The sequence below is a fragment of the Gadus morhua genome, chromosome 22 (assembly GCF_902167405.1).
Source record: "Gadus morhua chromosome 22, gadMor3.0, whole genome shotgun sequence".
Classification (NCBI taxonomy): Eukaryota; Metazoa; Chordata; class Actinopteri; order Gadiformes; family Gadidae; genus Gadus; species Gadus morhua.
In genome coordinates, this window is record NC_044069.1 from 23,167,070 (window position 1) to 23,192,207 (window position 25,138).

A 25,138-nucleotide genomic window follows, 5' to 3' on the forward strand; every position below is an offset into this window, starting at 1 on the left:
TCACTTCATTTACATTTTATTACATGAAAATATCAAAGCATAAAACTAACATGAAAACAAAGCTCAACTTTGGGTCCCATCAGACTATCACACATTTGTGTGTCTTGCATCATCAGCCTTAGACTCTCCAAGCATTAAAGGAAAAACTCTTTAAAACCCTTATTAGGGGAAAAAGGAGAAACCTTTAGGTAGGCCAAGTCAAAGAGAGATCCCCTACCAGGACGGCTGAGCATGCGACACGTGTGTGTGTGTGTATTTGGTTAGTGGGAGGGTTTTGGGAGTCTCTGGTTCATGAGTGACTCGCCAGTGAGTAGCCAGGTGACAAAGGGCAGTGACTGCCTGGAGTTAACCTGTTCTTGGTCCTGAAGAAGGGGTTAGCTGTCTTTGGGGTTTGCATCGGGAGTTCTGCAGAAAATCCTTTCTTTGCTTTGGAAGTGAGTCCTGTCTCCAGCTGGATGACTGACAGCAACAGTCGTGTCTTTGTTGTGTTGAACTCTCCATTTGCAGAAGAAGTAGACTCTTTCAAAGTAGACTGCTGTAAAGATAAAAAGGAAAATGTTACGATAAAACAACATGAACCAACTGTGCATTTAATCACCAACAGAAGACACGAGTCCAAACGTTAAGAATAAACTCTACTTACAGATATGAGTCGCAGAGTAGAGCTGCTACTGATTCACTTCAGTTGAACTCTCCATGCAGACCCTCAACCCGACACAGGCCAAGTGAGAAAAGAGCAGCAGCAATTAGTCACATACATGGTTTTCACATTATAAGTTCCATCAACTGTTTATGGTGTGCATGCAATTCAATTTATAAATTGTACTTACAAAATGCTCGGGTCCATCTCAAAATGATTGAATGTCGCTTCTGCACTCGGCCTCGCCAGTGTCACTAGGCCCATCCATTCCAGGTCCATCTTCAACCCCTCCCATAGCCTGAAATCACATCCAAATGTGCATGTTTTATTCATCTTACAATGGATAGGTGAGGAAAACCGATAACAATCAAACCATTACAGAACCATTATAAGAGTCATACAACATTTATATTAGAAATACATAGTGACGTACATGTCACCATTGCAGAGAACTGTAAAGGACAATGATGACCACTGATTGGTCCCTCTCTGACCTCTCTGTCTGTCAGGCTTGTTGTCTGTCCGGCTTTTTGCGTGGCACACGGTTTGTGGGGGGGGGGGGTGCCTGGTCCACTGGTGATATTTTTGAGCTCCAGGGCCTCCCTCCGGACAGCTGGGAGCCACTCATAACGACAAACTCAAAGACAAAATAATGTTTTAAGTACAGTGAAGTAGAAGTGCTGCAGGAGCGATAACAAATCCTTACAATTCCACGAGTTACAAGGTACTTACCTGCGTTTCCTGAAGCCCTGTAAGAATCTGGGACGTGTAAAATTCTATTTTATGTGATATCAAGGCTGATATTAAAAGGGATCATATTAAAAGCTCAACTTCCTTTAGTTTGCTATGTGTGGATCATTTTAACTTTGCCGCCCAGAACAATATAATATTTATTTTAAACCATTTTTACATTTGTTTGAAATTTTTTTGGACTGTTTTAGGTGAGATTGTCCCTCCATCCCTCCCTCCCTCAGCCAAGCAGATGTTGCAGCTTGGCTGACAGGACAATCCCACCCATTTACTCATTTCAGTATTTTTCGTATGTTTGGTTTGAGTGATATTTTTGTTTGAGTAATATTACGAGAAAAAATGAATGACTTTAGTCTAACTTTAATCTGTTTTATCGCATGAAATCAATTTGCTTATTTCGAGAAAAAATGAATGACTTTAATCTAACTTTAATCTGTTTTATCGCATGAAATCAATTTGCTTTTTTAGATGAGATTGTCCCTCCATCCCTCCCTCCCTCAGCCAGGCAGATGTTGCAGCTTGGCTGACAGGACAATCCCACCCATTAACTAATTTCAGTATTTTTCAAGTGATATTTGGTTTGAGTGATATTTTTGTTTGAGTGATATTTTTGTTTGAGTGATATTTTGAGAAAAAATGAATAACTGTTTACTTTAACTTTAATCTGTTTTATCTCATGAACTCAATTTGCAACGATCAATGCATTTCACAATGCTTTGTTGTTTGACACTTAATTGATATTTATACATTTTCTGATGTTAGTGTACAGTAAACAGGATTGTGGTAGCTGTAATACGATTGTAGGACACCAGAATGGAGACATCGCTGCGGTCGGGAGATGTAAATGCTGTCCAACAGTGTATTTTTATCCGTGGTAGCAGCGGTGATAAGTTGCGCGTAACCTTTAGCACGAAACAGTTCATAAATCGGCTTGTTTGCACCGGACAACAGATTTTCATTGAAGTCTCCGCACACTATGATTGGGTGATGATCCATGACTTCGAGTGAATCTAAAAGGCTTTGCAAATTTTTTAGAAATAAGTGCACACTGTAGCTCGGAGGCCTGTAGACGGCAGCAATCAGCGCAATGAACGGGGCTTCTAGTTTAATGACGGTAAACTCGATATCTGTAGCGTTCTGTATGTAGCGTTTTTCACTGACTCGGATGTGGTTTCTCACATAAATAGCAACTCCGCCACCATTTTTGTTTGAAATGTGAGGGCAGTTTGTGTAAGAGACATTCCTATTACGGTGAAACAACGTGTAACCTTCCAAGTGGATACTTTCGGAAACAAAAGATCCTTGCAGGTGTGTTTCTGTTAGACAGAGGACGTCTGCGAGACAAAGTTCATGATGACTTTTGATGTCAGCGACGTGAGCCGGTAGTCCTTCGGTGTTATGATGGATGACGGTGAGAACGTCCTGTCGGTTTAATGTCGCCGAGATATGAAATAGAGGCATAATGTGCTGAAGTGAAGCTTCTGTCATGCTCGCAAGACCTGTGTGAACTTCTGGATTGGCATATATTTTTTTCTCATCCAAATCGAGAATATGTAGTCCACTGAGGGAAGTTACTCTGCTGAGAGCCACATAGGCCATGCCGGGTTCAAAGATGTGTTTTAGCGATACTGCTGCTGAGGATTTGGTCATACCTTGAACCTTGTGTATTGTACACGCAAACGCAAGTTTTAGAGGAAACTGTCTGCGAACCACTCCCCTTTGCTTCAGATTCTCTTCGTCTCTCTCAATGTACACAATATTGTCAGCTGCACTTACATTGTTGGGATTTCTCGACACATCCAGTTCTAGACCGAGTTTACTGACATGTGGACCGTCGTCACTGATCACTATTTCCGCAATACACGCAAAAGTTCCGTTGCACAGACCAGACTGAACATTGACGTTTCTGGTAAGCATGACGCGTGCACCAATGGCAAGTTTCAATGAGTCAGCGAGCTCTCGGTTGTTCCCGTGAAAAGGTGTAGCTTGTTTTGCCATTCTTCCGGTTTTGGGATCTTTCTTATAGTCGTGGGCATCTATCTTCATGATGTCCGAGTGAAACAGCGCTAGCGTTGTTGAATTATGGGCATCAACCTGTTTGTTTGTGGCAAAAATATGCAGTATGTCTTTTGGACAGAGTGCTGGAATCGTGACAGCCTGTGAGAGCAAAGCTTTGTCCTGTCCTGACAATACATCATCTTTCTCTTTGACGCGGATGCGGTTTAGCGTCTCGGCAAAAGCGACATCGTCTTTCTGGCGCATGATCTCCGTCAATGTGATTATCTGAAATTGGTCACGCCAGAGGTCGATTCGAGTGGGATCGTACACGCACAGCGGTTTCGACTGTCTGACCGGGGGAAGTTGATAAAAATCTCCAACGGCGAGAACCGACATTCCACCAAAAGGTCTTTGATTTCCCTTAATTTGTTTCAATCGCATGTCTACGTAGGCAAACAGATACTTTGAGACCATAGATACTTCATCAATGACTAGTATCTCAGCATTTGAAAGATCTGCCCTGACTTCGTCTAGTTTATTGCCAAGGCCTTGGAAAGGAGGCTTTAAATTTCTCGGTAGCTTGAAGAGACTATGCAATGTCACGCCGGATATGTTGAACGCCGCAGTACCAGTGAAAGCCGTGAGGAGTACGGAAGGTTTGGAAATGTCGGCTTCTTCTGCGTTACGGGGAAGTCGAGACAATATTTTGGATCCTTCTGCGTGGATGCATTTGATGAGGTGGGACTTGCCTGTTCCTGCACCGCCATTGATATAATAGAAGAACCGTTCTTCATTTGAACCACAGACACGCTTTATGCACCAGTCTCTGACGGCATAGAAAACAGACGCCTGCTTTTGGTTTAAGCTTCGATACATTTCTTTCAACACTGTCGGATCCATCTCAGGGGCTTCACTCATGATGGCACCTTCTGGTCTATTTTCTGACCTAAGGTTGTAGTCTGGCACATTCTCTTGGACGTTATCCTCATCGGCTGGTCTCGCGTCAAGTTCTTCAATGCACTCTAACCTTTGCAGTTCACATTCAGGAGCCAGATTACACCATTCGTTTCTTATGCAACCATTCTGTTCGTACTCTGCGATGGCACTATCGATGTCTTCCCTGTGTTTCTCATATTTCTCTCGGTTTCGTTTCACAATGTCAGACACTAGCTCGGCGTACTGTGAACCAGGTAGCTGAACGCCTGCATGGTCATGGAAGGACTTGTAAGTGGGGAAGTTTATGGACTTGAGCTGTGTCTCTGAGCGATAAGGCAGGTAAAGCTTTAGCAATGTGCCGTGAAATTGCTCAGGTTTCTTTTCCTGCGAGACATGGTAATACTTGATGACAGCGGGCTTATCCTTTGTTCTCTTCTGAACGAATCCCATTTCATTGAGCAGGGGAATAGCTTTTGCACCTTGGGCCTGTTTGCCATAGACAATTCTACAAGTGGCAGCGAAATCAGCCAAACACATTGACTCAAACTCTGGCGATTCTGGTCTCGATTTGTACTTGTCGGGTAAGCCTGTCATCCACACATTAACCGAGTCTGGTGTTTTGTTCTCTAGGTGCGACATGGGATAACTCATTTTCAGCGGGTTGTCATCGGTCTGTACAAATATCACGCTGCGGGAACACCGTTTCATGTTCAGACTACATGCACGAGCGACGCACTCTTGAGCACTGACCTCTCTTTTTTTGGAGTACGCCTGCATCACTTGTTTCATCTCGTCACTTTCATTGAGATTTTCATGATTTGAGTTCTCAATCATTGTCTTAAGGTATTCGCTTAAACCGTGCTCGGCCTTGCTGATGTAGCTGCAGATATAGGCAATGCAAGAGTACGGGTTTAGAATATACTGTATATCCATGTTTGCGTCCCACGCTAAGAGCAGTGTTGGATTATAGCCGTTTACGTAAGATTCTTTGGGATCACGCTTTAGTACCACCTCACTTTTTTTTGCCTTAACACGGAGACAATCCTGGTATTGGTCAACTGTAAGATCGCACAAGGACAATATCTGCTCTAAACTCAGAGATTCGCTCTCGGGATTGTTAAGCAACCGGTTTAGTGCTGTGAGCTTTCTTGTCGCCACCGACGTTCTTTCATCTTCACCGTCACATTCTTCAGATCTTACTATCATCGTCTCGGGGGAAGGTAATTTCGGAAATCCAAAACGGCAGTTGGCACCGAGATATTTAATACACGTCTTTGAGTGTGTCTTGCTGTGCATTTGAACCCCGCTAACTTTTTTGTGAAGTTCAGGTTGCGTGTTTGGATCAGGCATCTCGGCGGTGATGTATTTGGAAATGAAATCGCAAACCGTCTTATCCGAGTCCTCCTCAAACACTGGCGCTCCTTCTATCCAAATGAGACAATGTATGTGAGGGGAACCTCTGTGCTGAAATTCTAAACGGTAAAAGTAATCAACGACTTTGCCGATGGGTTGTGCAGGTGACATGATCAAATCTCTGAACAGCGCTTCAACGCGTTTGTCAAACATGCGCATCGTTGTCACAGGATTACTTCGCAAAATATCGCATTTGGACGACCAGTCGAGCTCATCGAAATTCACTTGTTCGCCTTGTTGAGTTTTAATAGCGGTAATTATTTCTTTCCAGCGCATTTCGGCTGCAGAAAATGTACAAAAGAAAGTCGGCGTTCCACATTGCCTTATCATCGCAAACAAGTCTTTGGTAGTTTGTTGCCAGTAGGCGGGGCTGCCTCGCAAAACTTTCATGAATCGAATTGCGTCTTTGTTACGTACCAGTTTTTCAACCTCGTGTTTGTCTTGCAACATTGCATTGTTTATTTTGCGACCGTCGCGGGTATACGGTTTTCCTTTGCGCAATTGTATTGACATGCTGGAGGTGGCCTGATATATTTCTTGTACAAACTGTGCAAAGAACAAATAGTTTGTATCTCTTGCAAAACGGTCGTCGATGCAGCTCAGTCTACTTTTGAAATAACTGCAGGGAGTTAATTTCTTCGGACGCTCTTCATCGATTGTGTTTTTGCTCGTCGGAAACTGAACGGGGAAAGCCATCGCCTCAAGGTTAGGAGTTTTGAAAAAGCTTACTGGTTTGTTTCCTTCAGCGGGCGCAACCGAATATATTCCTTCGCTAAAGCTCAAAATTTCCTCTGAAATGTCAGTTGGCTGCAGACATGACTCGAGAGCAATGCCGCCATTAGGTTCATCACCCTCCTGTTGATTGCTGTTTGACTGCTGACTTAATTCAATTGAATCAATAGCCTGTTCATTGTTTTCAGGTTCTGCCTCGCAAAGTGCACCGTTCTCAAAGCTGTCGATTTCCATCATATCTTCAGCATTAAAATCCGTGTCATCTATGCTTTCAGTCTCTTCGTCCTCATCTAGAGTTGGATCGCATAATTCAGCGTCATCTCTGATGGTTATGTCGTTGTACTGTGGATGGACCTCTTTAAGCTTAAGCAAAGCCCTCACTAGTTTAGTCCAGGTTACAGTTTGGAATAGCTGATGACCTTTATAACACAAACGTCTCTTTAGCTTCACTCTCAAGACTTGAGATTCACTTCTAAGTCTGGGCAAGGCATTGACAGTTTCCTGCACTTCTGATGGGACGCATATTACATTGCCATGAATGGCTCGTTGTTGACCTTTGGGAAGCGGGATTATTTTGGCAAACGTGATGTATTTGCTAATGAGATGTCTCTCCAATATGTTTAAGTCACACAGTTCAGGTGGAATATCTGCGAGCTGTAAATTATTTGCGATGGCGAGTTGTGGCATGCGGCCATTTTTAAGATGTTCGTGACAACAGTGACAGATCCACTCTCTCTTTCTCTCATTTGGTACATTGCACTGCTCTGGATTTTCACAAGAATCGTTACAAACGTGAACAAACTTCCCTGTAAGGCAGGTTTCAACAACATCTGTGTTCTGAGTATACTTTGACCTATCGCAGTATCGCACTTGATTTGCAAACAACGCACGGTGGCAAACTGTACACGCAAAGGTCGGCCCATTTTTGATGTTGGATCGAAAAACCTCAATAGCATCCGTGATCACATTGTTATCCATTTGGTTCGGCCGACTGTCATCCATTTGGTTGGGTCTTCTGATTACGTTTCTGTACTTTTGTCTTATTTTCATTGCACAATACATGTTGTAAGTCATGCCAAACGAACGGTTGTTACTATATTTATCGCGCATGCGTCGTCTCATTGTTTCTTTCTGTTTGGATCTGAATGCAGGGTCGTTTTCATAACGATTGGTAATATAAGACTTTCGGGTTTGCCTGAAATGAGCATTTAAGCGATAGCGGCTGTTGGTGTATGACCTCTGCCTCTGATTAAAGCTTTTGTCTTTACTGTAACGGTTTGTTATATATGATCTCTGCCTCTGATTAAAGCTTTTGTCTTGCCTGTAACGGTTTCTGATATATGACCTCTGCCTCTGCTTATACCCTTTGTCTTGAATTGAACAGTTTCTTATGTATGCCCTCTGCCTCTGCTTATAGTTAGAGTCTCTTTGATAGCGAGTGACTATGTAGGACATCTTTTTTTTTCTGTAACTGTTGGTTTCACAGGATCTCTTTTTGTCGACATATTTATCTTTAGCATACCTTTCCCTCTCTTTTCTATATTTTTTTTGTTTTGCATTTTCAACATTTTTGCTATGTTTAGCTTTCGTCACCTCCAAAGCCTTTAGTCTTTTTTCGAACCTTACCCTTTGTTCTTTTGAATATTTTGATAGATTTGGCATCTGTTGGGGTTTGTCAGATGTATCGCATTCCACCGTAACTTCACCGCTACAAACGTGCATGAGTTCAATTGCGTCTGATATTTCATCACAGGGAGTGCACTCAGCAGTATCTGCATTAGAGTCTACATTTGCCAAAACTCCATCCACAGAGAATTCATCCTCACTGTTAAAAAGCACAGGAACGAGCTCATATGGTGCATAAGGGCTGGAGCCTAACATAGTAAAGCTTGCGATCAACTTTTTTACCAGGTCATTTAAACGCGTGAAAGTCAACATGACAGCTGTGCCGGGGACATCTGGGCCAGAGGGAAGTCCATCAGGTCGTCTAGTGTGTGGGTCAAAATAGCCATACCTTCCATGCCGGTCTCGGAAAACAGCGATGCACTGAGAGGTCATTACCAGCAGAGCGGAGTTCACGTCAGAGGTCAAGCACTGAAGTCTCGCTGCAAGGTTGAGGTATTCGCCTACTTCAGGAGAAGATACAAACGTTCCATACATTGAGTTACACTTTGTCAGCACATGCTGCTGTCTTTGGCCAAAAACAATCTCAGGGAGTTCCTGTATATTCAAGTGTCCATGCACCATTGTTCCATCGACACATAACTGTCCCAGTGTAAGGGCATACATTGCATGGCCGCGATCCAAAATCTGATCAAGGTCTGCGCTTTGCAGGTGATGTAACTCGTGCAGGAAAGCTAGAAATGTCACAGAGTTACAGGTGCACTGACTGTTTTTTGAATCAATATATCTATGATGGCTCTGACTGTAGGATGCTAACACACATGTCACATTAGCATGAGAATGGTCAGGAAAATGTACTTCTCTGTTGCTGTCAGGATCACAATTCTGCACATGTTCAGCTTGTGTTTTGAGCGGAAACTCACCAGACTTACTCCACCTTACTTTAGCCGCTTGGGATCTTTTGCTTTTCTTTGGCATCTCTTCAGCGTGAACTACAGGGAGTGTGACAGTAGGTACAGAGTGTGACAATAGGTACAGGAGGAGATTTCTCAAAACAAACCAGTTTGTAGTGAGATGGTACTTTCTATTTCAAAAAGAAAGATTTTTTTTTTTTTTCAAGTTTCTGGGTTTTTTTCAATGGCTCTGGGTTTTTCATTGGCTCAGGGTTTTTATTAGTTCGGTTTTTTTGTTCATTTCAAGTACTTTAGAAATGAGAATGCCGTAATGATAGCGGTAAATAAGTTAGAGAGAAATAGGGTAGAGACAGGTAGAGGATAGGCAAGCCGTTTTACTGAGCGGTCTCAAAAAAGAGACATCAAAAACGCCATAAGAGGAGATGGGGTTTGGGGGTAGCGAGAAAGATGGGGTAGGGGGGTTTGGATGGTAAAAAAAACAGCAGGCTGCAGGGCCAATAGACGTCTTCTTTGTTCATGTACAGTGTTTAAACCGGAAAGAAAAGAAAACAAACATTAACTTAATTAAATTAATTGCATGAATCTGCTCAGCATGTCTCTGTCAACATTGGCTGGTATACACAGTACTTAGTTATAATGATAAAAGGCAGACATACACACAAGAAAATAATCTGTTAACTAATGTCAGTTACAAACACTGCCCAGTATATAATAGAGGGACTGCAATACAAATGGTTCCTCTGTGCTTAATATTAGCCTATATTAATGAGCCCCAGATAATTATATATTATTAGGCTATTAATATATAGGAGAGAGAGAGAGAGAGAGAGAGAGAGAGAGAGAGAGAGAGAGAGAGAGAGAGAGAGAGAGAGAGAGAGAGAGAGAGAGAGAGAGAGAGAGAGAGAGAGAGAGAGAGAGAGAGAGAGAACCATAACTTGCTCAATTTTCAACCGATTTACAAACGCTTTGCAGTGTCATTAAAGTATGCAGGGTCATTAACAAATACAATGTGTCATAACTACATCTCTGGCGTTTATAAAAATGCAGCAAGTTATGGTTATTTAAAAAGTGTACCACTTCCAACGCAATGTTATGGGTGAGCAGCTGACTGTGGTAAGCTGGCCGCCAGTGGTGACGTTCGAGACATCTAGTGTTCTATATATGTATCTATGGGTCTATTCACCTTATACTCGCCTTAATGTTGACTAAAGGCTAACACTGCTAGTTATAAACATAGCCAGACACAGGCATCTGAGTAACGGAGTTCAGATTTGCTTTTACTCACCAATCAAACCGAAGCAATGAGTTCTCTGGATGGTCTCTAGAAGATGAAACAACATATTAGACTAGGTTTATCTTTTCTTTTAAATTGAACATATAAACGACATGAAACTACTATAAAGAGAGAAAGAGTTAAACACACACACACACACGCGAGCGCGTACGAGGCTGAATCCATGGCGTATGCCGTGTTTTCCCGCCGATGTGTTTTCCCGCCAATGTGGTATGGTTTACAATGTGGTATGCTTACGCTGTTGAGAGATTAATTAAATGGCCTATATAACTTGACTACCAACAATTATTGAAGTTTAACATTTTGTTTAACAACTGACCGCTTGAATTTCAGGTTGTAGGCCTACTTTTTTCTCAGTGGCATTTTTACGTTCGCTCGCGCTTCAATCTTGTTCTCGTTTAAGAACAAAGGCGGTTGCATTCCGTTTATTGCTGCGTTATCGTCGTCATCTTCTAGACGAAACGTCTTCTTTAAGATTTGAGACCAATGTTATTTGAGACAAGTCTTATACATTTGCCTAACGTGTAGCCAAAGCGGCCAGTAAAAGGGACTTAGCGTATATTTGGGACTCTGCTTTCCATTGAACGGGTTACGGTAACTAATGTGACGCAGTGACTGCGCAAACTTTGGCTAACCGCTTTTATTTTCGAATGTTCTGCCGCTGTTCACAACATTTAATTCGCCAATATCATTTTCGTTTGGTTTTAATATATCAATTAAATACTTATCAGTGTTTTTAAAGAAGATTATCGAAATAAACTGTATAAAGACAGGTTCATATAATTATATGTGACTTACCCGACTGTCTTCATCTGTGGAATGACGCTCGTGTCGTCTGGGCTGGTATTTAAAGGCTGTCACGCCACGAGCCGCTGTATCGCGTGCTCCTTCAGATCAACGCTGACATGATAATAACGTAGCCTATAGGCCTATATATCGTTCTGAACAGGTAGTAGTAGGTGGTTGTATGTCTGACACAATCTGTCAGTCGCCTTTTAAAACGACAATAATCGAGCAGTGTAGCCTTCTTGAATGTATGAGTAACAGAGTTATAGAGTGTTTAATCGTATGCGTATTTGACATGTACAAAAAGACTGGTTGCATCAAATGCTGCTTTGAGAGTCTTCATGAACTTCTGACATATCTCTCGACTTGTACCTAGAATTTGAATATATATTTCTCTCAGTAATAATTGATTGTTACCAGGGCTGTAGTGGAGGGTAAACGCACGTAAACACCGTTTACGCACCTCTGGAATTAAGGAAATAGCGTTTACGCACCTCTAAATAGCGTTTACGAACCTCAAAGTTCCCTGTGCCTTGTATTCTGCAGTTGGAATAATCGGAAATAAATTTGGTATCATTTTAAAACACCTAAAACAAAGTTGCATATGGTTGAACAAATGAACGCTGTAATCTGAATCATTTTCATCTGCGCTTTTACAGGCCTATGCTATTATGGTCTGTGACCCTCCAATCAGTGCCTTGCGGCTGCGGCGGCAACACCAATCCGGATCCAGGAAAATATGTAAACAGGAAGTATGTAAACACATGGCCCTACGCGTTGTGGATTATCATGCCTGCCTACCTGTCATTAATTAGCCATGGATGTCAGGCGATTTTTTAAGAGACCTTCGAGTGCTCCCGCTCTCCAACAGATTCCCGAAAAAGGCCTCAAGTACAAAGTAAGACTGAAGAGGATCAATTCATATGAGTTGTTTTTGTGATTTATAAAGAGTTAGCTGTAAGAATCCATTGATCAGCTGCACCGTTATATAAGCCGCAGAATCGAAAAATGGGAAAAAAAAAGGCGCGGTTTACAGTCCGAAAATTAGGGAACATTATCTGCGATACTTTATTACAGCACAGACACCCGACAATGGTTAATTAGGTGATATTAGAAAATTCCCCACGGCACACCTGACGATCTCTCGCGGCACGGCACACTGGTTGAAAATCACTGTCCTGCTTAATAAATAATAAATCCATGATCTCTGTCGCAGATTATTTCATTGTTTTCTGACTAAACGCAACTGTTTATCGATGTGTTGATTTGATTCGTAAATGGTACAATGGATGTTGAAGGAGATTTGAAACCGTTTGAGCTTTCAATGAAATTCTTTGGGAAGTATGAAGAGCCATATGTATGATGAAGCTGGTAGCTTGCATTAAATGTCTGCGGCCTAAGTTATTTATTTATATATTTTATCTTTTTGGTTATCCTGGATGTATTACTACGTAATGTCTGTGATATCATATCGTAACATCAACCCTGTAATACAAAGACAGGCTTCGAAACAATAATAATCTGGAAAACCTGGGCTGTCATGAGTATTCGTGCTGCGGTGACGTCATTTGAAAGTAAAAATGATGATGGGACAACAACGACAAACTGAAATAATGATTTAATGTCCTTAACCAATAACAACACTCGAACGGGGGGGGGGGGGGGGGGGGGCGATGACTACTCCTCTCTTAAATTAATTAGGAGTAATTTTGCCCTTTCAAAAGTAAATAATAAATTGAAAGGTATGGCTGGGACGGTCTCTCCAATCACTGCATCCCACATGGCCTGTGGAACGACATGTTCGTTGTCCATGGGGTCCAGGACCTCCATGTCACCGTCTGGGAGGGTCCTGTACCCCATGACCTGGACCTCCTTGTCTCCATTGATAACCTACAGGAAATTAATATATTAGTTTTTGCTTGGACGCGCCTGTTGGATGCAGAGTAAAAAAGTTACACCTAAATGCTTTACAATCAATACAATATATAGCCTATTGTCATTTACTCACTTCCACTGAAGTGTGCCCTGACGAGTGGAGGCTCAGTCCCCAGTTGCTCCTTTTCGCCCGCAGATGGGTCACTCTTATAAGGAGGCCAACCTCTAACGGTGTGAGGTTGGCCTCCCTCCAGAGTAGCAATTCCACCTCTGTATCCCCCTACCACAATAAAACAGGCTACGTAAGCAGTGCTTATTTAAGGCCGACACTGATTTGAACTTTTACTTCACCTGCTGAAAAGATATGCAATTGTATAAAAGGAGCTATCAAAATGAGTAATTTAACAAAGTGACTACTGAGCACACTGTATGATCAATTCCTTACATCTTTCAGCACCACGGCCCTTCGAGGCACTGGCGGGCCACCGGCCGCTGTTTGCGGGTGGAACGCACCTAGCTAAATGAGAAATGGGAAAATGGCATTACTACCACACAACTCGGATAGCTTTCTATCTGAGCGATGACAGTAAAACAAAGTTTCATGCATGATAAGCGGTATGATTTTTAAGTATAGATTTTTCTTTTCTAAACTTTATTCCAATATAGGTCACCTTTATCCAATACCATTGTAAGATGTTTAATGACTGATTCCAATGTAAGCTATAGAAAATAATGTCACAGAGAAAGAGGTTTTAGTATTTTGTGTTTGTGTTTTTATAGAATTGCTGCAACCATTATAAGAGAGGGTTTCTGCAAACTGTGCCAGTCAAGGGGTTAAATTTGAATTATAATTCAACATTTTTAATTATAATTTAATTCAAATTAAATTATAACTTACTTCTTTGACCAAGCCCTGAACAGTCAGCAGCGTCGTCTCCTCGACCTCTGCCATCTCCCGCAGAGGGACGAGCATTGACTCGGGACATATTAAGCCCCGAGCCTCTGCCTCCAGGTGGGCGGGGACTTGGACCGGGGCAGCAATGTAGGCCACGGTCTGATGCCTTGTCAGCATTGTTCTACTTCTAATATCCCCGTAACTGCTCCACCCAAAATTTTTTATCCTGTAAGACTTCCCCTCCTCTATCCCCTTAGCCAATTCCTCAAACATTATAAATTTAGTTGCCCTCTTCCCATCAGACACCCCAGCGGCATAGTTGGTCAGTGTGGTGACGGCCAATGCCTCCTCCTCTGAGATGTTCCACTCCTTCACCTTTATCGTCTCTCGCAGAATCACCACTTTGAAGGTGTCGGTGTACAGCTTCTCTGTTCTTTTGTTGAAAGCCATTTTCTGAAAATACATACAAGAGAAAAAAAACAGTTTTTAGAGGCAAGTTTAATATTCAAGCTAAGATTAAATAAGTAAAAGCACACCCTAGTAGCATATAAAGTTAAAGAACGACCCAGATAATAAAGATATCACGTTGTTGTCCCCTCCTGCCAACAGAGGGCGCCCCCCTCTTTTCGCGTCTATTTAAGAGGTGAAATGATGCTGTTACAGAAGTTCCGGAGTTACTGCTGCAGACAGTGCGTGCATGCTGCATGGGAGCACGACGGTCTTATCCAACGGCCCTTTTAACGTCCATCGCAAGCAGCTGTGTTCAGTATTTTAAGTGACTCCTGAAGTTAGTTTATTTGCTCTGTGCTTACAATTCCAAACAACGGTTGGTAAAGGCTACTGTTAACATTAGCATAGATAAGACTAGCTCCGTTGAAGTAGGCCAGTTAGACCTCCCCCGTCCACGAGGCAGACGCTAACGGAGCATAGCATGTGGCGCATTCCGCAAAGATAACTAAGGTAAGATATATATATTTTAATTAATTTATTATTATTATTTTTAAATACACAAATGTTTTTTCTACTCCATTTAAGGTGTTCATTTATGACCATTACCGTCAAACTTAAATTAATAGCCAGGGTTACTTTATTTGTTTCAATCGCTGAAAATTCTTGCTCAGCAAAGATAGGGAATACCATCACATTTATTATTTGAACCAGTATGAATATGACCGTACATGTATTAACATTAACCAATAACCCGCGCATTATTCAAAGAATACGCGCAAACTGTCCGGTGGCCGAGTGGTAGGCCTATAACTGCGTTTGGTCACAAAGACGTAACCGCTATGACGACAGCAGACTGGCTGTGGTCTGCAGATGCCATGGATGGACTTTGCGCGTGCCGTGTTTTCCCACCGATGTGGTATGGTTATGCTGTTGAGAGCTTAAATAAATTGACTTTATAAATTGAGCAGTGAGCACAAACTAAGAACTTCTGACATGTCTCTCGACTTGTACCTAGAATTTGAATATCTATTTCTCTCAGTAACAATTGGTTGTTACCGCAACGACTCTTCATAGTGTGGTTGGGTGTGAAAGAGGATGGTGTTTCCATGGATAGGCTTTGCGCGTGCCGTGTTTTCCCGCCGATGTGGTATGGTTATGCTGTTGAGAGCTTAAATAAATGGACCTTATAAATTGAGCAGTGAACACAAACTAAGAACCTTTGACATATCTCTCGACTTGTACCTAGAATTTGAATATCTATTTCTCTCAGTAATAATTGGTTGTTACCGCAACGATTCTTCATAGTGTGGTTGGGGGTGAAAGAGGATGGTGTTTCCGTGGATAGGCTTTGCGCGTGCCGTGTTTTCCCGCCGATGTGATATGGTTATGCTGTTGAGAGCTTAAATAAATGGACTTTATAAATTGACTACGAACAATTATTGAAGTTTAACACTTTGTTCAGCAAACTTGACCACTGACGGCTTGAACTTTAGGTTGTACTTTTTTTCTTCTCAGACATTGCTCTTGTTTTTTTCCTTTTACGGGTAAACTAATCTGACGTCGTGACTCCGCAAACTTTGGCCTACTGATTTTATGTTCGAATGTTCCGCCGCCGTTCACAACATTTACTTTTCGTTTGGTTTTATTATATAAATGATTATACTTTCGAGTGTTTTTAAAGTAGATTATCGAAATAAACTGTATAAAGACAGGTTAATATATGTCACTTACTTTATCTGTCGTCTTCTATCTGTCTTTTCTTCTGTGGAATGATGCTCATGACGTCTGGGCTGGTATTTAAAGGCTGTCACGGCACGAGCCGCTGTATCGCGTGCTCATTCAGATCAATGCTGACATGATAATAACGTATAGTCGTTCTGAACAGGTAGCTTGGTTGTATGTCTGACACAATCCGTCAGTCCCCTTTTTAAAACGACAATAACTGAGCAGTGTAGCTTTCTTGAATGTATGAGTTAGTTGTCCTGTTAGTGATGGACTGTTTAATTGTATTCGTATTTTACACTTATCACAGACAGATCTTGCTTGCATCAAATGCTGCTTTGAGGGTCACTCAACACGGATGCTTCCTGTTGCATCCAGGAGGCCACCGGACCACTCACCACAGGAGCTGATGCACATTCTTCAGCTGAACTTTACACCGTTGTCCCACCATCCACTGAATTGAACACCATTCAGACTCATGGCTGTATCAGGTACAGAATGAATGATTACAAACCACCAATACATCAGCAAATCTTTTTTCGTGCGTTTTCTAAATAGTGTGAGCAGTCACACACTAAGAATTTCTGACATATCTCTCGACTTGTACCTAGAATTTGAGTATCTATTTCTGTCAGTAATAATTGATTGTTACCACAACAGCTCTTCATAGTGTGGGTGGGGGTGAAAGAGGATTGTGTTCATCAGTTTCTGTGTTCATGTGTGTGATGGATGATGTTCTGACTGGTCTGTCCCCACCCCGACTCCACAGCAGTGACATGCGTGTGGTGTGTAGAGACTCCAACGGTTGTGTCAGTGTTCTCTCGCTGACGGCGCCGGGGCTAGAGACCACGGCCCAGTGGAAGGCTCTGAGGCCTGGATCACAGTCATCTCCTTCTAGGACACCCAGCTGCTCTACTCAGGTAACCCCCCCACACACACACACACACACACACACACACACACGCCACCGGTTTCACTCACTTTTAGAAGTGGGGCAGGGTAGTCTAAAGTCAGATAACATGAATTCAGAAGTACATTTTGCACTTATAGATTTTATTATAAAAAACAATACTTTATAAAAAAAAATTATTTGAGCTGCTATAATGCCGTTTCCCCTCGGTGATGAATGAAGTACATATGTATTTATGTATCTATCAATATAGTTGTTGGGGTGTTTGTCTCCCAGCTGAAAAAGTATTGGAATCAACCACCAATGTCGCTGGAGAGGGAGGCCCAGAAAGGGCCATCAAGGCCTCAATTCAGTCAAACTACAGGAGTCGGATGATAAGCATATTAACTAAAGTGTGTGTGTGTGTGTGTGTGTGTGTGTGTGTGTGTGTGTGTGTGTGTGTGTGTGTGTGTGTGTGTGTGTGTGTGTGTGTGTGTGTGTGTGTGTGTGTGTGTGTGTGTGTGTGTGTGTGTGTGTCACAGCAAGCTGAAAGGCTGGGACCCCAGGATGGAGCTCTCCTCTCCCACTTTCACCAGCAAGAGGTAAATAACCAGCCCTAGCTAGCTCACTAATTACCTATCTTAGCCTTTTGGAGAAAACACCACTTTCTGACTCTTGAAACCTATGTTGGGTCATCTGCTGTCTCACTTCCGTTTCAGTTTAGAAGTCATAGAATAGGTATTTAGATATTTGATATTTTTTATATTAGTAAAGTGAGGATCTAAAAATGTAATCTATCACGTTTCGGATGATCACAGAGGGGTATATGCACTACACGTCTACCAAATATCTTGTCAGGACAATGCCAATGTCAATCAATATACTGAAATAACACGAGGTTTACTAATTTTCTTATGCTTACTGCACATCTTGATATCTTTTAATAACATAATTTAAAAAAATTCAACCGTTCTCCATCGTTCAAACCATTAAAAATATCGACACATTTGTATCTTCACTAATATCTAAACGAAATTTTGTTTAGATATTGGACCCCTTTTGATAATGAGCACGCCATATATGGATACCAATATAATTGATGGGGTGTCAGATGTGTGACGGCCCTCTGACTGTCTTTGTGTAACTTGGGGCATCTCTGCTCCGCCCCGTCTTTCTCTCCTCTCAGGAATTCTGATGGCTAACAGACTAGTAGCGTGCACCAATGTGCGTGGTGTTAAACCCTTGATTGGCGTTCGTGGAGACACTTGTTAAGTTTAAATATAATTGTTAAACTTGGTATATTTTGTTCTGTTTGGTGTCTGGACGAGAGAGGGGAGCATTTTTTTTTTGTTTTGCACAGCCTTCACATAGTGTTAATTTGTGCTTTTTATGTAGCTTGGGGCAAGACGCAGCACTTGGACTCACCGTTGTGCACTCAAAATTGCGGGGCTTCCCTGTAGGTTTACGGCTTCATCCCTTTGGGTGTTGCTGAGCGCTGCCAGTAGTGTTGTGGTGACCGCGGTTAGCAGCAGTTGTCTCGGGGGCACATCCATGGGCTTGGGGGGGAGGCGCCAGCGTGCTGGTCTTCTTTTCCACCCCATGGGCTTCAGTGCATAAATACCCGCTGCCAGTAGCCACATGAAGACTAGGGTTGAGCTTAGTAAGATAGATTTTGGTATAGGTAGTCAGCTAGAGGGAACGCACCGTCTGCGAGGTGGTCATGTACCTCTAGTGCCCAGCGGAGGTGTCACTTGGTCTGCGCTCTTGTGCCCATATACATTATGCACTGGTTCATTAAGCTGTTCAGGCTGAGTCATGGCTTGCATATAAATGTTTTTTGAAGCTCCTTCTGAGGAGTTACTGGAACGATTTACTAAGGCTAAATTATTACAAAATGACGGGCATTTCATGAACTGAAAAGAAAAAAGAGGATGTTAAAGAATGTCCAATAGCAAATCTTGCAAAAGGGGACATTTTGCCTAGGTCTGTCTTGTCTTCTCTCCCAGCGTTGTAAAGGAGCTGCCTCCGCCTGTGTCAAAGGTTGACCAGACGGCTTCAATAATATCTAAACAGAATTCGATATCATTTATACTTTTTTCCGATTCACAGTTTTAGTTTCGTACCGGATTCGTTTTCAGTTGGTTCAGGACCCTCCCAGACGGGGGACTAGGAGGTCCTGGACCCCTTTTTGATATTGATACGTTAAAACGATGTTAACAAGACATCCACCTTAACAAACCATGTCGCTGGGGTGTCGGATGGGAAAAGGGCAACGAAATCATACTATTTGAGGAATTGGCAAAGGGAATAGAGGAGGGGAATTCATACAGAATAAAACATTTTGGGTGGAGCAACTACGGGGACATCAGAGTGATGCTCACAAGGCATCAGACCGTGGCCTATATCGCTGGCGCGGTCGAAGTCCCCGCCCACCTGGAGGCAGAGGCTCGGGACTTAATATGTCGCGAGTCAATGCTCGTCCCTCTGCGAGAGATGGTAGAGGTCAAGGACATTACACTGGTGACTGTTCAGGGCTGGGTCAAAGAAGTAAGTTATAATTTAATTCGAATTTAACTCCATGACTGACAGTTTGCAGAAACCCTCTCTTATAATGGTTGCAGCAATTCTATAAAAACACAAACACAAAATACTAAAACCACTTTCTCTGTGACATTATTTTCTATAGCTTACATTGAAATCAGTCATTGCACATCTTACAATGGTATTGGATAAAGGTGAACTATATTGGAATAAAGAAAAATCTATGCTTCAGTCAATACGTCAGTGCCTCAGAGGACCGTGGTGGAAGTAGTGACTTTGTTAAATTACTCATTTTGATGGCTCCTTTTATCCATAGCAAATTGCATATCTTTTCAGTAGGTGAAGTAAAAATTAAAATCACTGTCTATTAAATAAGCCCTTTCTACGTAGCCTCTTTTATTGTTGTAGGGGGAGACAGAGGTGGAAGTGGTACTCTGGAGGGAGGCCACCCTCGCACAGTTAGAGGTTGGCCTCCCTATAAGCGCGATGCATATGCGGGCCAGAAGGAGCAGCTAGGGTCTCTCCTCCAGTCAACGAGACACGCTTGTTTGTCCAGGTCGTAGCGTTCAGGACCCTCCCAGACGGGGAGAAGGAGGTCTATTAAAGAAAGATATTGGGATTATTAAAAGGCATGAAGCACTGAACCACGCACAAAAAGGTTAAAGTCAAGCAGTTACCAAACGTATTAACTATATATACTTTACGTCAGGGCTTCAACATCAAATCAATTATTAAATTGGTGTTGGCAATGAATTTCATTATCCATCCATTAAATGATTTGGTGAGATGTTTTTCAGAATGGTCACTCATAGCCAGAGCACTTAAAATGTACACCAGCAGCAGGTGAGGTGGGTGGGGTGGGGCGCCACTTTAGACGCCACACCGTCTCACTGATGGGCTGATGCATGCTCCTAGAAATGCAATTCCTGAAGGTATTGATTGGTATTGTTACTTTGGAGAATTTGAATATTTATTACGCTCAGTAATAACGATTGATTCAGCAAAGCAGGGTGTCCTACTCCCACCTCCCAACATCCTGCACAACTGGAGTTGTCTTTTTAAAAATCCAACAAATATCTCCATAGTCTTTTTTTTCTCTAAATAACTTGTGTCTTGGGCTACTTTCAGGTTTGTTTCACGCTGTTCATCTGTTCTGTTTTAGCACACCACACTTGACCAATGGTTGTATTTTCAGAAAATGTCTTTCAACAAGAGGACCAATGAGAGGCTACACTCGATCACCGTCAAAGTAGTTATATTGAGAGAGCAGAAGAAGGTGAAGGAGTGGCAAATCTCAGATGAGGAGGCATTGAGCACGCCATATATGGACCCGGGACTTGTTATCTCCCGGGAGGCCAACCTCACACAGCTAGCAGTTGGCATCCCTATAAGCGCTATGCATATGCGGGCCAGAAGGAGCAGCTAGGGTCTCTCCTCCAGTTATTAAATGACAGCAAAGGACGCATTGGCCGGCACCACAAATACTAACGTCGTCGCTGGGGTGTCGGATGGGAAAAGGGCAACTAAATTCATTGTGTTTGAAGAATTGGCAAAGGGGATAGAGAAGGTGGAGCAATGACGGGGACATCAGAGTGATGCTCACAAGACATCAGACAGTCGCCTACATCACTGCCCCTGTACAAGTCCCCGCCCACCTGGAGGCAGAGCATTGACCCTGGGCTTGGTATGTCCCGGGTCAATGCTAATCGGTAGCTTGGTATCTCCCGGGGAGGCAACTTCAAACCATTAGAGGTTGGCCTCCCAATAAGAGTTACACATATGCAGCCCAGAAGGAGCAGCTAGGGTCTCTCCTCCAGTCAACAAGACACGTGGTGAAGGAGCATGAAGGAGTGGCAAATCTCGGATGAGGAGGCATTGAGCACGCCATATATAGACCCGGGACTTGGTATCTCCCGGGAGGCCAACCTCAAACAGTTAGAGGTTGGCCTCCCTATAAGAGTTACACATATGCAGCTAGGGTCTCTCCTCCAGTCAACAAGACACACTTGTTTGTCCAGGTCGTAGCGTTCAGGACCCTCCCAGACGGGGAGAAAGAGGTCTATTTTATGTATTAAAGAAAGATATTGGGATTATTAAAAGGCATGAAGCACTGAACCATGCACAAAAAGGTTAACATCAAGCAGTTACCAAACATGTTAACGAGATATATATATATATATATATATGTATATGTACATGTATATGTGTGTGTGTATATGTATATATAAGTATACTTTACATAAGGGCTTCAACATCAAATCAATTTTTAAATGGTGTTGGCAATGAATTTCATTATCCTTCCATTCAATGATTTGGTGAGATGTTTTTCACAATAGTCACTCATAGCCAGATCACTTAAAATGTACACCAGCAGCAGGTGAGGTGGGTGGGGTGGTTCACATTCTTTTTTTACTCTGCATCCAACAGGCGCGTCCAAGCAAAAACTTGTATATTAATTTCCTATAGGTTATCAATGGAGACAAGGGGGTCCAGGTCATGGGGTACAGGACCCTCCTAGACGGGGAGAAGGAGTTCCTGGACCCCAGTGACAATGAACACGTCATTCCACAGGCCATGTGGGATGCAGTCATTGGCAAGACCGTCCCAGCCATACCTTTCCATTTATTATTTACATTTGAAAGGGCAAAATTACTCCAAATTAATTTAAGAGAGGAGTAGTCATCGCCCCCCTTTTCGAGTTTTGTTGTTTTACTGACATTAAATCATTATTTACATTATTATTATTGACCCCTTTTGATATTGATACGTTAAAACAATGTTAACGAGACCTCTAACAGTCGCATACATCACTGTCCCTGTTAAGATTGTGACTTTAATAGAGCAAAAGAGGGTCCAGGAGAGGCAAATGACAGCAAAGGATGCATTGGCTGGCACCACAAATACTAACGTCGTCGCTGGGGTGTCGGATGGGAAAAGGGCAACTCAATTCATTGTGTTTGGAGAATTGGCAAAGGGGATAGAGAAGGTGGAGCAATGACGGGGACATCAGAGTGATGCTCACAAGACATCAGACAGAGTCGCCTACATCACTGCCCCTGTACAAGTCCCCGCCCACCTGGAGGCAGAGACCCGGGACTTGGTATGTCCCGGGTCAATGCTAATCAGTCTGTCGTAGCTTGGTATCTCCCGGGAGGCCAACCTCACACAGTTGGCCTCCCTATAAGCGCTATGCATATGCGGGCCACAAGGACTGTTCATCTGTTCTGTTTCAGCACACCACACTTAGCCAATGGTTGTATAACGCGTCACTACGTAGCGTTCATAGCTATGTTGACAAGCAAACCACACACAAAACCGCCCACATTCCTATGCGGAGAACAGCCCGATCTGGCAACACAGACCTTGTCATCATCTCTGTAGCCGGCTGAGTCAAACACGCTATGATATTTGCTTCGTTCATCACCAGCCAAATTGGCTGGCGACTTTACAATCTTACACGCAAAAGTTATTTTCTACCTGCATCTGGTGGGTTGGCAGGTGTTAATTTTAAGCTCTTGCTATGAGTGACCATTGTGACTGTGCGTGGTTCAGTGTGTTGGTAACTGTGCTTTGTGTGTTGGTAACTGCTTCGTGTCTTTTAATACTCCCAATATCTTTCTTTTATACAGAAGATGCTGCTGCTGCTGCTGCTGCCTCAGCACTACACTTCCAGACGGTCTGTCCAAAGGCTGCATCCCACATGGCCGGTGGAACTACGTGCTCTTTAGCACAGGGGTCCAGGACCTCCTTGTCCCCGTCTGGGAGGGTCCTGAACCCCACGGCCTGGACCCCCTTGGGGGAGGGGGGAATTAATTTGGCCTTTTCAAATTGAAATAATAAATGGAAAGGCATGGCTTGGACAATCTCTCCAAAGGCTAATGCCTCCTTTGGGGTCATTTAATAACTGGAGGAGAGACCTTAGCTGCTCCTTCTGGCCCGCATATGCATGGCGCTTATAGGGAGGCCAACCTCTAGCTGTGAGGTTGGCCTCCCGGGAGATACCAAGGCCCGGGTCTCTGCCTCCAGGGCGTACACAAACAAGCGTGTCTTGTTGACTGGAGGAGAGTCCATAGCTGCTACTTTGGCCCGCATATGCATGGCGCTTATAGGGAGGCCAACCTCTAGCTGTGAGGTTGGCCTCCCGGGAGATACCAAGGCCCGGGTCTCTGCCTCCAGGTGGGGGCGGGGACTTGTACAGGGTCAGTGATGCATGTTTCTGTTGCATGTTGTTTCATGTTTTGTTGGTTTTAATAAATCCAGTTTTCTGACTAAACTGAAGTGTTTATTGATGTGTTGATATGAATCGTAAATGGTATATCCTCTGGATTCATTGCATGTTTGTGGCTATAATATCAACCCTGTAATGCAAAGACAGGCTTCAAACATGCTTTCAGGAAAACCTGGGCTGTCATGAGTATTTGTGCTGCGGTGATATCGTTTGAAAGTAAAAACTTATGATGGGACAACAAAGTCAAACGGAAATTGAATCTCACAATTATATATTGTTACCAAAACAAAGTTGGTGCTTTTTGGCATAAACTCAAAGTACAAATCTACCCATACTATATACAGTATAACTACACAAAACAGCGTACAATGTACAGTATATTATACTTTCATACAAGTGATCAAACCAAGGATCCGCTCTCTACAATGTCCCATGTGGAGCAAAAGTTATCTTATGAAAAGGTAAGAAAGCCCTTCAGTGTCTACTACTTGACGGTACACTTAACAGTGTAGTACGGTCTACAGCTATGCTTGGAAGTTGGAACGCTTCCGAACATCGCCGAAACTCCACCGGATGTTTTGGAGATGACGTATATCCCCTCAGATGGTGGTGTCGGATCTCTTCGTTCGTTACCACACTCCGGTTGCATTGTGGGATAGCGTTGTGAACTCCATTGTTTACTGTGGCGGTAGTACGCATTCGGAAACGTTTTCCGTACTACACAATGCGTACGGAGCATTTGGACGCACTATATTTGTGGCGTACTACAAAATGCATACTATATAGCAGTCAAGTATGAGTATTCGGATTCAGCCAAACAAATAAAATGTGCCTTCCCGTGCGTGTTTGAGAAACAGTGAGAGTTAACACTGTCCTCAATTTTACATAACGCATTCTTCATTTAGTCTGCCGGCTAATGGTAGTAGTGGTAGGAGGAGCAGTATAAATGTTGAATAGCTTTATTCAAGTGAGGGATTTGAACAGAGTTCCAAATGTTAAAATCGGATTGCGTGTGCGTGTGTGTGTTTGCGCGTGTGTGTGTGTGTGTGTGTGTGTGTGTGTGTGTGTGTGTGTGTGTGTGCGTGTGTTTCACCCGGCCGATGTTATCTGTGTGTGAGTGTGTGTATGTGTCTCACCAAGCCGGTGAGACACATACAGCCGGTGTGTGTGTGTGTGTGTGTGTGTGTGTGTGTGTGTGTGTGTGTGTGTGTGTGTGTGTGTGTGTGTGTGTGTGTGTGTGTGTGTGTGTGTGTGTGTGTGTGTGTGTGTGGTTAAGGGAGACTGCCTGAATGTCAACGGAAATAAATGAAACCAACTGAAAACTAATCCGGTGTCAAACCAGAACTGTGATTCTGGAGAAAGTTTAAATGCTATCGAAATTTCGTTTAGATATTATTGAAGATACAAATGTCTACATTTGTTTAATTGTTTCAGCGATGGTAAACGGCTGAA

General features: G+C 42.9%; 1 protein-coding gene and 2 long non-coding RNA genes across 5 annotated transcripts; 1 reads left to right on the top strand and 2 right to left on the bottom strand.

Annotated features, from left to right (window-relative positions):
• Positions 1-7,783, bottom strand: LOC115536027 (uncharacterized). 2 transcript variants are annotated; one of them, XM_030347683.1, is made up of 4 exons: positions 1,135-7,783; positions 831-938; positions 644-705; positions 1-535 (listed from the first exon to the last, which is right to left on the bottom strand). In XM_030347683.1, exon 1 carries the CDS (start codon positions 7,589-7,591, stop codon positions 2,132-2,134), a length of 5,460 nt encoding a protein of 1,819 aa, XP_030203543.1. In that variant the 5' UTR covers positions 7,592-7,783; the 3' UTR covers positions 1-535; positions 644-705; positions 831-938; positions 1,135-2,131. The 2 variants fall into 2 exon arrangements, with proteins under 2 accessions (XP_030203543.1, XP_030203544.1); XM_030347684.1 differs by having other exon boundaries at positions 1,074-7,783.
• A 1,481-nt stretch (positions 7,784-9,264) lies between these two features.
• On the bottom strand, positions 9,265-10,396 carry LOC115536028 (uncharacterized). Its single transcript, XR_003974594.1, has 2 exons — positions 10,292-10,396; positions 9,265-9,511 (listed from the first exon to the last, which is right to left on the bottom strand). It is a non-coding gene; the product is annotated as an uncharacterized LOC115536028 (long non-coding RNA).
• Positions 10,397-11,948: 1,552 nt separating this feature from the next.
• Positions 11,949-23,731, top strand: LOC115535681 (uncharacterized). Of its 2 annotated transcripts, none has more exons than XR_003974539.1 (5): positions 11,949-11,984; positions 16,339-16,519; positions 16,798-16,948; positions 17,460-17,519; positions 23,088-23,731. It is a non-coding gene; the product is annotated as an uncharacterized LOC115535681 (long non-coding RNA). The 2 variants fall into 2 exon arrangements; XR_003974538.1 differs by lacking the exon at positions 11,949-11,984 and adding an exon at positions 13,220-14,816.
• The last annotated feature ends 1,407 nt before the right edge of the window (positions 23,732-25,138 follow it).